At 37.3% G+C, this 13,165-nt stretch overlaps 2 protein-coding genes across 3 annotated transcripts in view; one reads left to right on the top strand and one right to left on the bottom strand.

Annotated features, from left to right (window-relative positions):
* The window catches only part of lmna (lamin A), a 29,171-nt gene extending 26,975 nt beyond the window's left edge, over window positions 1-2,196 (top strand). The window contains exon 15 of one of the 2 annotated variants that reach the window (XM_084435492.1): window positions 135-2,196. In XM_084435492.1, coding sequence (XP_084291618.1) covers window positions 135-170 — 36 coding nt within the window. In that variant the 3' untranslated portion in view covers window positions 171-2,196. The remainder of the gene's footprint in view (window positions 1-134) is intronic. The other variant, XM_084435493.1, reaches the window with a different exon arrangement.
* A 1,703-nt stretch (window positions 2,197-3,899) lies between these two features.
* pear1 (platelet endothelial aggregation receptor 1) overlaps window positions 3,900-13,165 on the bottom strand; it is a 36,356-nt gene continuing 27,090 nt past the window's right edge. Inside the window, exons 10-24 of the mRNA XM_084435491.1 lie at window positions 12,159-12,371; window positions 11,625-11,799; window positions 11,393-11,513; window positions 10,623-10,786; window positions 10,178-10,280; window positions 9,201-9,347; window positions 8,767-8,898; window positions 8,238-8,366; window positions 7,554-7,679; window positions 7,250-7,459; window positions 6,453-6,562; window positions 5,779-5,905; window positions 5,618-5,680; window positions 5,332-5,532; window positions 3,900-4,752 (exon numbers count right to left, since the gene is read on the bottom strand). Coding sequence (XP_084291617.1) covers window positions 4,610-4,752; window positions 5,332-5,532; window positions 5,618-5,680; window positions 5,779-5,905; window positions 6,453-6,562; window positions 7,250-7,459; window positions 7,554-7,679; window positions 8,238-8,366; window positions 8,767-8,898; window positions 9,201-9,347; window positions 10,178-10,280; window positions 10,623-10,786; window positions 11,393-11,513; window positions 11,625-11,799; window positions 12,159-12,371 — 2,164 coding nt within the window. The 3' untranslated portion in view covers window positions 3,900-4,609. The remainder of the gene's footprint in view (window positions 4,753-5,331; window positions 5,533-5,617; window positions 5,681-5,778; window positions 5,906-6,452; window positions 6,563-7,249; window positions 7,460-7,553; window positions 7,680-8,237; window positions 8,367-8,766; window positions 8,899-9,200; window positions 9,348-10,177; window positions 10,281-10,622; window positions 10,787-11,392; window positions 11,514-11,624; window positions 11,800-12,158; window positions 12,372-13,165) is intronic.

Here is a 13,165-nt window from a genome sequence, read left to right as displayed (position 1 = left end):
TGTATTGTGATGAACTTCATTATTAATATACTGCTGTAATTCATTTAACAAAAGCATAAGAAATGGTTTACACTACAGCAGTCTTATTATATTTACATTCATTTCCTTCCTTCCTTCCTTCCTCTCTCTCTCAGGCTGGACCCAAACTTGACAACTGCTCCATTATGTAAAAGAGCTGAGCTGTAGCCACCTGTCCTTTAACACAAATCATGAGGAATTCATCCGACAACTAGTTTCTTTTTGGATTACGTCTTATTACATTATATATTTTGTACTTCAGTCTTTCTTGTTTTATATTTCATAATCTGCAGGATAGATTTTTGGCTTTTGAATGGCATAAGGCTTTATATGCTGGCAGCTTGTAGACTGTAGTTTGCGATTATTATTATGTACAGTGTGTTTACTCTAATGTATTTGCATGGTGGCCCGGCAGCAGCTTCAGATTCAGAATAATCGTACTGTACTCAGGGAGAGAGGCGAACAGAGCACTTCACACTCACACCATGAGCTCTCCACGAGAATGCTGTCAGAACGCAACACGCACAGTCAAGAAACCCTCTCGATCATGTGGCGAAACTCTCACGTAGAGTACTGGGCTATAGCTGTACTGCAGGCTGGTTCTTTAGCTCACATTCAAGGACGAGTAAACATTCAGTGAGCGTGAGTTAGTGTAAGATCAGGAAATGAGAGATTTCATTTTTGCATTGTCCCAAAAGTTATTTGTCAGTAGGTGTTATGGTATTTTTCATGCTACCTCTCGCAGTCAGATGGTCAAAATTATGTGCACCTACAAAAGGGAAAAGACAGTCAGAAATTCTATGCAGTTTTGTTACAGTGAAGACTCCAAGATATCAAATACAGATGCTCTGAATGTAAAACTGCTTTGTACCTTGATACAATTGCTTGCACATTTAATAGGTACTTTATAGTACTAATAGGACTAGACTGCAGTATGTTGTGTCTTGTGTAATAAGTGTTTATGGGATGTTTCTGAAAGACTTGAAGCAACTGTAAAACTAATCCAAAGAAAATTTGCATTTGCCAAAACGTTGTCAACATGTTAAACAAAAGCTGATTAATTGCTTTAGAAGGAAAACTTTTGAAGTTTACTTTGCCGAGAAAGACATATCTGATGTATTATGTTACCAGAGAATCATGGTGTAGTACTGAGTACTAAATGATTGCAGCATTTGAAGAGATGTATTTTTGTTTTCAGCCTTAGAGGCAGAATGTTTAAAATATGCAAAATGACCACCGTCATTCCAAGCTTTAATGTCCTTTTTTTTTTTTTTTACGGTGGTACTTGAAATGTTTGAGTTTTATCATGTACACCAAAACACTTGTATTTCTCTATGGAACTGAGTGTTGATTTGCTCTTGCCACTGCTCTCTTACAGTAGATGATCCAGTTCCTCACCTGGACAGCTGTAAGGCTCCAGTAATCTGAGCAGTCTTTTCCTTCACTGCACAGATGTCCAGTCTGTTTAGGGCAATCTGAAAACAAAAGACCTGAAACAAGAATTGGTTTCAGAAAGCTGGAATAGCTTTCATCATAGGAAATTAGAAACATAACCGAGCCAACGTACAGCTCTCCAGAGAGAGGACTGGATATTGCTGATATTAAACTTTAATTGTATTGCTTAGCAAAGCTTTGGGTTTCTAAAAGAACATTTTGGGATAGAATATCTATTTTTTCTATATATATATTCATATACTTACAAATTGTGGTTTTCTATTGCTTAAACAGCCATTAGCGTTATTGTAACAAGCCATATCTTTTTTTTTTCTTTTTTTTTGAAACTGATAATGGATTGAGGGATTTCAATGGACAGTGTTTCCTTATGAAAAAAAAAACACTTATTGATAATCCAATTCTAGAGTTCTCTTTTAGTATACATTTGTATCATCAGACAAAAAGATTAGTAAGAAAATCTTTATTTTCTTTATTTTGAATTTTTATTTTTTAGTTAGATGGCTAATTTCATGAAGGTTTTGTTAAAAAAAAGAAAAGAAAAAAAAAAAGGTTTAAACAGACTGCAGGGCAATGCAGGGAATGTTTTGTTGATTTTTTTTGGTCTTTATAAATATAATTTACTGTTTTGTGAGGAATTTCCCAATTGTTGTAAAACCTGAGGGCCTGGTTATAAATGGTGCCTTGAGATGTTTCAGTTTAAACAAATAAAACAATTCTAAAGCCATTTTCTGACTTGTTTTTATTACCATAAAAGTTAAACACGGATAGAATTTTAATAAGTCTGATTGAATATATTGGTTGAAAGGGTTGCCTGTTTAGGCCGTTATCTACCACATATGTCTTGAATTAAAGTCTGGCAAGTGTTGATGGGATACTACTCACCAAAGACTTACTTAGATGATACCCAGAAAGAAAATTCTACTCATCCTTGTCCAGTCCTTCTGAGGCTTGTATGTCCTCAGCAATTAAACGTTAATAGTAGAGTCTAGTAAGTGCACATGTTCCCGCCTCCACGGTCACGGCACGAATAATACTATTAAAACTTGATTTTGAAAAAATACTTTGTATAATAAAATATTTTTATATTAACTGGCTTTCTATTAATGCAATACACTGAATGACAGGTCTCCCAGTGGTTTGCATTATTGGCAGTTTATGTTAGTGATAAATTTACACTGTAAATTTTACAGCAAAACAAAAGATAACATATGCTTTCAATGTGCTGACTAACTGCGAGTTGGCCATACTAGAATTTAAGACACTGTCTGCGTTCCAATGTGCATACTATCCTAGTATGTGATATTAGTAATTGTCAATATTTAGGGCAGATAGGGTGGATAGTATGCACATTGGGACGCAGGGACTGTCTTTCTTAACAGTTAATAATGGCTATGTTCAGAGAACGTCTAATGAGGGGAGAACTGCCACTCAATAAACTTCCGGTTGCAGTTCCACTCTTCTTCCATATGAGGGCGCTCACATGACGAGTGCAGAATGAATGGAGGTCTATGGAGCTATACCGCTCAAAATCCACTTTTCTTAGGATATAATTTTTTGTCTAGTAATTTGAATGTTGTTTTCGAAAGGGGATGCAAAGAAATTACACATTGCTTGGTGTTAGATTTTTTAGAGTCACTTATTTGCTTTAAAAAGTCTTTCAAAATGTCAATGACGTCAGAATGCTGACGTCATTAGCAGAATGCTAGCGTGTTATGGGCAACAACAACTCAACCTGTAAGAAATCGAAAAGAAATAAGTACTCGTTCATTCAACTTTCGATCTATAACCCATGTTGAACTTCAAAACCTACAATCAAATCTGAGATTTCTCAACGGCAATCGGGTGAGGGAGACAAATTTAGCCGTCTAGCCCCATTGACTCCCATTCATTTTGCACTCATGGCGAGAGCGCCCCCAGTGGAACTCTGATTGGAACTACAACCAATAGGACTTAATAGGGCGTTGGAGTGAACAGGCTTTCCGTAGATAGACGGGCTTTGCTATGTTTATGCAACCGGCCTCTAGGGGGATCACGCGAGAACAGTCACTTCTCTCGGGAGTTTCACAACGATCAGCTTCATGACGTGCTGAGTCTGGCAGTCTGCTGAATAGCCTTTGACAGTTGGTCGGAAGTGATGGTTTAGTGTTTGAAATGTTTGAAATATTAGTATTTTCTCCCTCACACCGCTATCGATTAGCTTCAGAAGATATATATTCATCAACTGGGGTCGTATGGATTACCGTCGTATCCTTTTTGCTTGGTTTTTGAAGCGTCAACTTTTAAGGACCTATGCACTTACAGACTCCCATTATTTTGTGTTTTGTGCTCCACAGAAGAAAGATGGGACAGCACGAGGTTGAGTAAATAAGAGAATTTGCAGTTTTTGGTGGAGATATCACAGTCTAATAAATTACATGACAAGTTGTGCATGGAAACTTTGATTTTATTTACACTATTTACAGTTCTTGTGGTTGAATTCAACTGACATTCATAGCAAATGTTCCTAACACTGTATATTACAAACTTATGTAAAGCTTGTTTATGCTTATGTTCTGTAGCTGTTCAAAATTATAGTCATTTACACCCTGATTTCCAGATTAGATAAGACACATGAATAGCATTTAAAACAGATATTGATATTGAGCATTTAACCTATTAATGTCCAGATATTTACTAGAAAGTCTTTATGTGCACATCTTTTTATATGAGCGTGTAGTTCTTTTGCAGTTTTTCACATAAAACGGGCACAAATCTTTATATAGAAGTTCTACGAGTCACCATATGGCATCCAGCAAGTTGTAAAAATCTCTTTCTAATGTTGTCTATTTGTATGCCAGTAGTTTAGCCACTGGAAATATTGTCAGATGGAAAAAGAGTGAGTCTTTGGCAACATTGTTTTTCTACAGGCTTGAATGGGTTCAATGGGTTCAGAATGTTCTCCATGAACATTCAGTTGTTGTTAATGTTGTCCAGTGGATGGCACTGTTGCACAGTTTTGGTCACATCCATCCATCCATTCATCTGTGGTGGGCAGTTTTTGTATTTCATTAGCCAGCTTGTAAAGCAGATATTAAGCTGAATCTGTCTTTGGCAGTGATTTTAGAGAAACAAAGTCTTCAAGTTATTTTCAAGGCGATCAACGAGGCAGTCTCCGTGGCGATGGGGAGGGTGGTCTTCGCACTGGTGGCAGATCATAATGCCCGGGAATGTGGCTGTTGATGGGCAGATCATAATGATTCTGAGGTTCCTGATCCACAACGTTGCCAAGGGAACAATGTTCTGTAATAAAGTGAACAAACACATTTCACACCAGATGTGATGCATGACACATCAAGAAAAAAAAAAAAAGCCATGTACCCATATGGCAAAATATGCAAAGATTTTGAACCAATATTGTTAATATATATTTAAAAATATATTTGCATATAATTTGAAACATTTTAGTTACCTGTATTTCCTCACATATTTTGACCATCTGCTAGGATATAAATTTTCAATTTAGACAGTCCAATTTATATTTTAAAAATACATTTTGCATTTAGCCAAAATATATTTTAAGACTGGAAATGTATTTTCTTGCCCCTTAAAGTACATTTTGGTAAAATTTAAACAAAATATATCTTCAATTTGAAAAATAAATGTCCCAGCTGTGCTGTCTACAGCATATATTGGAATATCAAATTGGAATAAATTCACTTGTAGCATTAAAATTATTGATTTTATGAGTTTTTATTTTATTTTATCTATATATATATACACTTCCATATATATATTCCCCCTGTATGGGTACTGTCAACACTCTCAAATCCTTCAGAACAGATAGAGTGATATCCAGTTTCTTTTAATAAAAATAAATACCTCTGCATGACAGAGTGGAGGGAGCCATGACGGGTGGACTGATTTCAGTGTAGGATCTTTCACGAGACACTGCAGACTTCATCTCCATGTAGCTGCTCTCTGGAGGACATGGTGGCAGGCCGGGCAGATCTTTGATGGTGGCATACGGGTTCTCACTGTTCAGAGAGCTGCTGCTCACTGCCACACAGGAATCTTTCAGCTCTGCAACCACAACAAGGTGTTAGACACAATTAAACAAGATTAATATGGTTACAATGCAGAAGAAGAATATCTGAGTGACTTTTACCTTTGTTGTAGTGCTTCCCAAGTGTAGCACTATAGCTGTAACTTCGATCAATCCCAAAAGCCCCTGCAAACACAATAAGACCACATCCAATTTACTCAGACAACTGCACAACACAAAACAAACTCAAAAATACGGGGAAATTGTTTCCCAGTATCCATTACCTGGATCTTTAGGTGGCTCCTGGTGTTTCCAGCCTGGAGGAAGAGTAGCATTAGTCTCAGCTGCAAACAGACCTCTCCTCTCCCTCTCCATGTTCTTCAGACTGCAGAACAGCTGGTTGTTGGTGTTCTGTCAAAGCATGAAACACAAATGAAGGGCATTCCTGTTATATTTGCAAAATCCAGCTTTTATATACTGTACTTCAAGAAAACAAATTATTTTGCTTTGCTCCAAAAACAGCCAATGATTGCTAAAACTCTGTTAAACATGTAATCAATTAATATACATACTGCGCTACAGCACACTACTGCTGACATAATTATGGCATAATTATTACTTTTAATCTCATTATGACTGTCATAATAACTTTGACTTTTTATCTCATAATTTCAATTTAGCATCTCATAATTTCGACTTTTTATCTCATGATGATGACTATTTATCCTATCATTATCATTTACCAAAGCATGATTTTTTCTTACGGAAATGGGCTTTCATGAATTCTGTTTAAAAACTGTTTAAAAATGAACATTTGAACATGAACTGAACATTTCAGTGTTACGCTTATGTATTATTTTAGCAGACTCACAAATGAAAAACATAACAGGCAATTTGTCACAGAGCCAGCAATATTCATAATATAGATAGTATATTCAGAACATAGCCATAGTATTACCTTGATGGCTCTGTCCTGGTTGTTGGGCAGGTGTGGCAGTGGAGGTCTGTTCTGAGACAGTGTGTGGTAACTCGGGTTTGAGTAATAGTGATGGTAGCTGTGCGGAACATCTATAAGAAAAATGCAAATCTCACATAAAATATCATGTAATATTTGAATATGCTGTTTCTAACCTGTAACATATAAACCATTTTTAATCTGATGTAAATGAAAACAAGGCTGCGCTTTAAGAATCCATGTCAGTTAGCAAATATTGGCTTATTGCTTAGGCTGACAAACAAATAGCTATTGTCAAAAAGGCGACATGCGCCTCAACATATGCACTTCCACTATTTTTTTCTGGAAATAAATTTTTATTCAGCAAGGATGCATTAAATTGATCAAAAGTAACAGTAAGATTTGTATTTTCAAATAATGCTGTTCTTTTTACTAAAAAGTTTAAAGGTTAAAATACTGATAAGCACAACTGTTTTCAACATTGATAATAATGTTTCTTGAGCAGCAAATCAGCATAAGAATGATTTCTGAAGGATCATGTGACACTGAAGACTGGAGTAATGGCTTCTGATCAGGGGCAGCTTTGCCATCGCAGGAATATATATATTGTTAAATATATTAAAAACACTTCTTTTTTTTTATTAAATGCAGCCTTGGTGAGCATGACAGACTTCTTTCAAAAACTTTTCAACGGTAGTGTATAAATATATGAGTTATTCAGTATAACAATTCCTTGTAGACCTGGTGTCAAATTAAATTTGATGGCACTACTGAAAGTATCAGAAACTCCTGTGGCTCACCTGGCACAGTGTACTCTGAACTGACTGTGCGGGTTGAGGAGAAAGACACAACGGGTGTGTTGCTCTGTTTGTCCTGCTGTCTGCGCCGATATAATAGCAGAACAGCCAACAGGAGCACAACCAGAATCACCAGCACCACAATGCCTGCGATCGCACCCCACGAGTCCCTTTCCACTGGAGAAACAGGCACCATCATACTCAGCTCCTTCTCTGAAAAACACACAACCGTTCCCATTGACAACATAACCAAAACAAATAAATGTGTGTTACTAAACACAAATGGTTTCTAGGCTGCTTTTAATACCTGGTTTGCAGTCCTCGCCTGGTCCAGGTACACATATACAGTCTCCAGTGTAAGGATCGCAGGAATGGTTTGGGGGACACGAGCAGGTCTGAGCACAGTTAGTGCCGAACTTCCCAGCCTGACACACTACAAAGACAAACATTTGGCAAATGTTTGATGAAATTGTAGAGTGTGAGAGACATATAGAGCCTTGTCCAGGAATAAAAAAATATTTTAAGCTGAGAATCACAAAATGAGTTATTTCTTCCGAAAGCACATCCAGGAAATCTGGGGCAAATAGTTGTCTCGAGGAGAATCGACTCTAATATTCAACTTCAGCGTAATCATTGTAATATGCTGCACAAAGTCATTATCTTATTCAGTATTTTTGTTTTGTTTCCAGCAAAAAATATCTAAACATTCTTAAATCAAGATATATTTACTTGAGGTGCACAAAAGTTGTATTTTCTGAGAACAGTTTTAAACATAAGTAAGGTTTATGCTTAAAACAAGAAAAAATACTGCCAATGGGGTAAGAACAATCAACTTAATTCAAAGAGAAAACAGAGAAAAGGTTTGCTTAATTTTGATGAACTTTTAGAAAAAATTGTATACCTTATGTTATTTTGCATCAGATCTGGACATCAAAAATCCAGTGAAATCAAATAGTTTATCACAGAGAAGGTCTGTTTTCCAGAAACTCACATAAAGAGCAGTCCGGTCCAGTCCATCCAGTGGGACAGAGGCACAAACCATCCCGGTGGTGACATGTTGCATTGTTGGTGCAGCTGCACACATTGCTACAATGGCTTCCATACCGACCAATGGGGCAGGCTAGAAATAAGACAAAAACAGAAATGAAAATTATGTACACAAGCCTTAAATAAGAGGATTGTACTGAAGACAGTCTGCTGCTATCGGAGATACAGCGGGTTTAAAGGGATAGCTCACTCACAAATGAAAATTCAGAAATGATTTACTCACCCTCATTATTTTATTAATATTACTTTATTTATTTTTGGTGAATAATGACTTACATGGCCAAAAAACTATAACCATAAAAGTTGTCGGTTTTTGGAGCTTGACAGATAAGGTCACTATGAACTGCAATTGTATGAAAAATGATTGCGTTACAATTTAAGTCCATTTTTTTTACATAGTGTTGTTGAGCAAATAAAGACAAAATTTCGATTTTTACATGACATCCCTTTGAGTGTGCATCTGTATATCTAACCTTGATCACACAGTTGTCCGATATATCCAGGCAGACACAGACAATCGCCTGTAATGTGATGGCAGGACAAGGCATGTACACATGTTGGGCATTGACGACTGCACCTCTCTCCGAATAGACCAGCACTACACACTACAGAGAAAAGAAGGGAGCACTCTCTAAACACACTCTAACGGTGATGATACACAGGGCAACTTTTTGAGCAATATTGCTGGGTAATGTTGCCGTCAAACGGGCAATCAGATGAGACACAGGGCCCACGACCGATCTAAATTATCCAGATAGAAATGTATTGCCCATTTTCAATGGGAAAGTGCCCAAGCAACAATCGTTCGACAAGATTGCCCAGCAACATTGCTCAAAAAGTTGCCCTGTGTATCATCACCTTAATGTGACCTGAGCTCTCAGAGACACAAGGATGACTGTGTGCTTACTGTGTTGACACTGAGCTCCCCAGAATCCGGGTTTGCACAGGCAGATTCCGGTATGTGCCTGACAGGTGGCGCTGTTGAGGCAGGAGCAGGTCAGGTTGCACTGAAGGCCCCACGTTCCCTCTGGACACTGCTGTGTACAGCGCAGACCTGCAGAAAAATAACAAACTCTTTTGTGCTGTTTAAGGTGTAATGCGCTGCTCAGTTTCACACTTGATCCTAATTTTCTGAGAACTGATTATATACACAAGACTGATAACATACTTCAACCATTTTCTATAAAAACGGTCACTTATTACATATCTCTGGGGTCTCAGATATATTTTTATGAATCTCTAACTAGATTTGTAGAAATTTTATGTACACATGCAAACTTGATTGACACACCAGATTTGCTGATAAATACAAAGTCCTGCACGACATGCAGACAAAAATATATATACTGTATTGTGGCCACGAATTAAGCATTCATTCTCTCGTTTTTGTTAAATCGTGGCCAAGAATGAAGAGTTTCTTCACATGACTTAATTTGTTCTCTCGTTTTAGTAAATCGTAGCCACATTGAACTCGTCCCTCGTTTAAGCTAAATTAAAAAAAGGGAACAAGTTATTATTATACCGTGCGCATGATTTACTTAAAACAAGGGAACGAATTAAATAGTGCTGATGTATTAGTAAGTCATGGAAACAAATAGTTAATTCTTGGCCACGATATACATTTTTCCCTGCATGTCATGCGGGGCTCCGTAGATATTGAATAGCACATACTGCACACAATACTCCATTCAATAATGCAATCCGCTTGGCTTGTCCTTCCATTTCCAGAGTGACGGATTATCAATTGTGATTGTTATTTTCTGCTTGACTTGTTATTTGATCAACCAAAATCTGCTATTGATTTAAACCTTTATCACTGCTTACTGTATACTGTTTTGTGTACTATTTATTAGGCCGTAATTATAAAAGTGAATGAAGTCCTACCTGTCCAACCAGGTAAACACAGACACTGGCCAGTAACACTCTCACATCCTTCATCATGCAGACAGTCACATTGGTGACGACAGCCTGGGCCGAACATCCCGCTCTGTTCAAAGCAGAATGGAAATACTGATTCAGAACGATCAAGTAACTCTGACTCTGCCCAGTGAGATTACTCGGCTCTAACAAAATTACTACTTTAATTTAAATGATGGCCATGCAACATATATTCATAAGAGTGTTATGCATTTGCCATCCGGTTAATAACTTATGCTGATGGTGTAAATATAACTGCGGCTGATTTAGGAGACAGATATGCTGAACCGACAACAACACAGATGTCAAATTCAGTTCATGGGAGGAAAAAGTGTGACAAGCTGAATTGCCTGCATCTTCTGAACTGGTTATTGTAAATTAAATACATGTGCACTGTAGATATTTGAGTTACCGGACAGGTCTCGTCACAGGAAGCTCCTCTCCAGCCTGCGGTGCACCTGCAAGAACCATCGGCAGGGTGGCAGGATGCTCCATTTGCACACTGGCAGGTGAAGTTGCAGCCAGGACCCCATGTGCCCTCTGAACATGCGATGGAACAGTCATGTCCTCTCCACCCTTAACACACACAATTAGGGTGACATTTTTCTCACTTCTCCAATCAGACAGTCAATATTACTTAAAGAGGAGAGGCTACAGAAGGAAAAAAATATTTTTAATATGTTTTTTATTGTAATATATTTGAAAATGTAATTGATGGCAAAGCTGAATTTTGTCACATGATCCTTCAGAAATCATTCTAATACACTGATTTGGTACTTAAGAAACATTTCTTATTATTATCAAAGCTGAATATTTTTGTGGAAACTGATTGTTTTTTTTGTTTTTTGATAAAAAAAGTAAAAAGTTCAAAAGCATTTAGTTCAAACAGCAAAAGTTCAAAGAATTTATTTGAAATAGAAATCTTTTGTGACATTTATAAATGTTTTTTCATTTTTGATCAGTTTAATGTTTTTTTTTTTTTTTTTGCAGAGTGAAAGTATTCATTTCTGAAGTGCATATATAACCATGAATAATATGATAAAGATCAAGAGGGCATCTGTAAACAGTATTTCACAGCATTGTTCCCTTCATTTTATCTGTTCATTACTGACTCTCTAATGCTCTAAATTCATTGACCAAGTGTTTTATTTGCAATTGAATGTGTAGTGTACCAAAACTCACCTTCCTTACAGAAACATGTTCCATCGATGGGAGAGCAGGCTATAGAGTTTACACAGATACAAGGAGACAAGCAACCCTTCCCATAGAAACCATCCTCACAGAGCTTCTCGCAGTGCAATCCCTACCCACACACACACATATAGGGATATTAAACACCTGAGATGGCATTAGCTACCTGTATTGTGAGTTATTGAGAAGTTACTTTGTTTGTGACCTTGTCTGTCCCACTCACCGTATATCCGGGCGCACAGTGGCACTGGCCGGTCACCGTGTCACACACCCCTCCATTCACACAGAGGCAGGGCTCCAGGCATCCGTTACCATAGTAACCATTTGCACAGGTTTCATTACAGTACAGCCCCGCCCACCCAGGCTGACAGGTACACTCCCCCTTCAGAGGGTGACAGCTGTAACATCCACGGCACAATCAAAACATATGATGACATGGGAAAATTGCTGAAGCTAGTCATTTTTTGTTATCAAAACAGCATTTGGTTAATAGAATGATCAGTTGATTGATAGAACTGATTGGTCAAATAGTGAGTCTTTGTTCTCAGCAGTTTTGTTATTGTTTACTAAACTTAGTATTCAATTTGTTAATTGAAATAAATCTGAAATAAAGATGAGAAATGAGAAAGCTAAGAAGCTAATTATTCTAAAATAAAATTGAACAAAGATGGATGTAGTTTTCTAGTAGTAGTTGTGTTCACACTGGCAAATCAAAGCTAGTGATCGTCAGTAAGAGACATGGAAGCACAAAGCACACCTGAGAGTGTTTTGTGAGTTGCAGAGGCAGCGGTGTTCGCAGTGCATGCCGTAGGCCCCATCGGGACACATCCTGTGATCACAGCGCGGACCCTTAAACCCCGGCTCACACAGACACCCACCGTGGATGTTATAGCAGCGGGCTCCATTAGCACAGTCACACACACCCTTACAGTCCTCGCCGTACGTACCCACTGCACACTCCTCGTTACACCTTCACAGGAGACACTCAGTGAACAAAGAAGCACAGAACCATGCTCAAATAACTAGCAGTGGATATCAGACTTTTACAGCTTTTCTAGATTACTAAATATTTTGAATGGCCAAATACAATCAATAATTGTATACAATCAACTGCATTGTTAAATGTAGATAAAATACAGAGATTTATATTATTTATTTGATAATAATTTTTTTTTATGATATTTTCATTTTGTATTATTTTAATATGATTTTTGACATTATTTTTATTCATGTAAGATTATCTTGACAAATTATTATTAGTGTCAAATCTGGGCCCGAAGAAAACAAATATTCGTATCACAGGGAGAAACTGTGTTCAAGAACACTTAAAGGAATAGTTCACTTAAAAATAAAAAAATTTTAATCATTTGCTCACCCTCAAGTTGTTTCAAACCTGTATGAATTTCTTTCTTCTGCTGAACACAAAGGAAGATATTTTGAAGAATGTCGGTAACAGCTGATGTGACTTCTATAGTAGGAAAAAAAATACTATGGAAGTCAACGGGGCACATCAACTGTTTGGTTACCGACATTCTTCAAAATATCTTCTTTTGTGTTCAGCAGAAGAAAGAAATTCATACAGGTTTGAAACGACTAGAGGGTGAATAAATGATGACAGAATTTTCATTTTTAAGTGAACTATTCCTTTAAGACACTTTTCCACCATCGGGCCGAACAGTTCTAAGAATGATAAGGGGCGGTTCCGGTTATATTTCCACTTGAGCTTGGTTCGGCACAGCACGATTACAAACCGTTCTCTGCCCA

The sequence above is a fragment of the Rutilus rutilus genome, assembly GCF_951802725.1.
Source record: "Rutilus rutilus genome assembly, chromosome: 17".
In the NCBI taxonomy this organism is placed as follows: domain Eukaryota; kingdom Metazoa; phylum Chordata; class Actinopteri; order Cypriniformes; family Leuciscidae; genus Rutilus; species Rutilus rutilus.
This window is presented reverse-complemented; position numbering and strand designations above follow the sequence as displayed.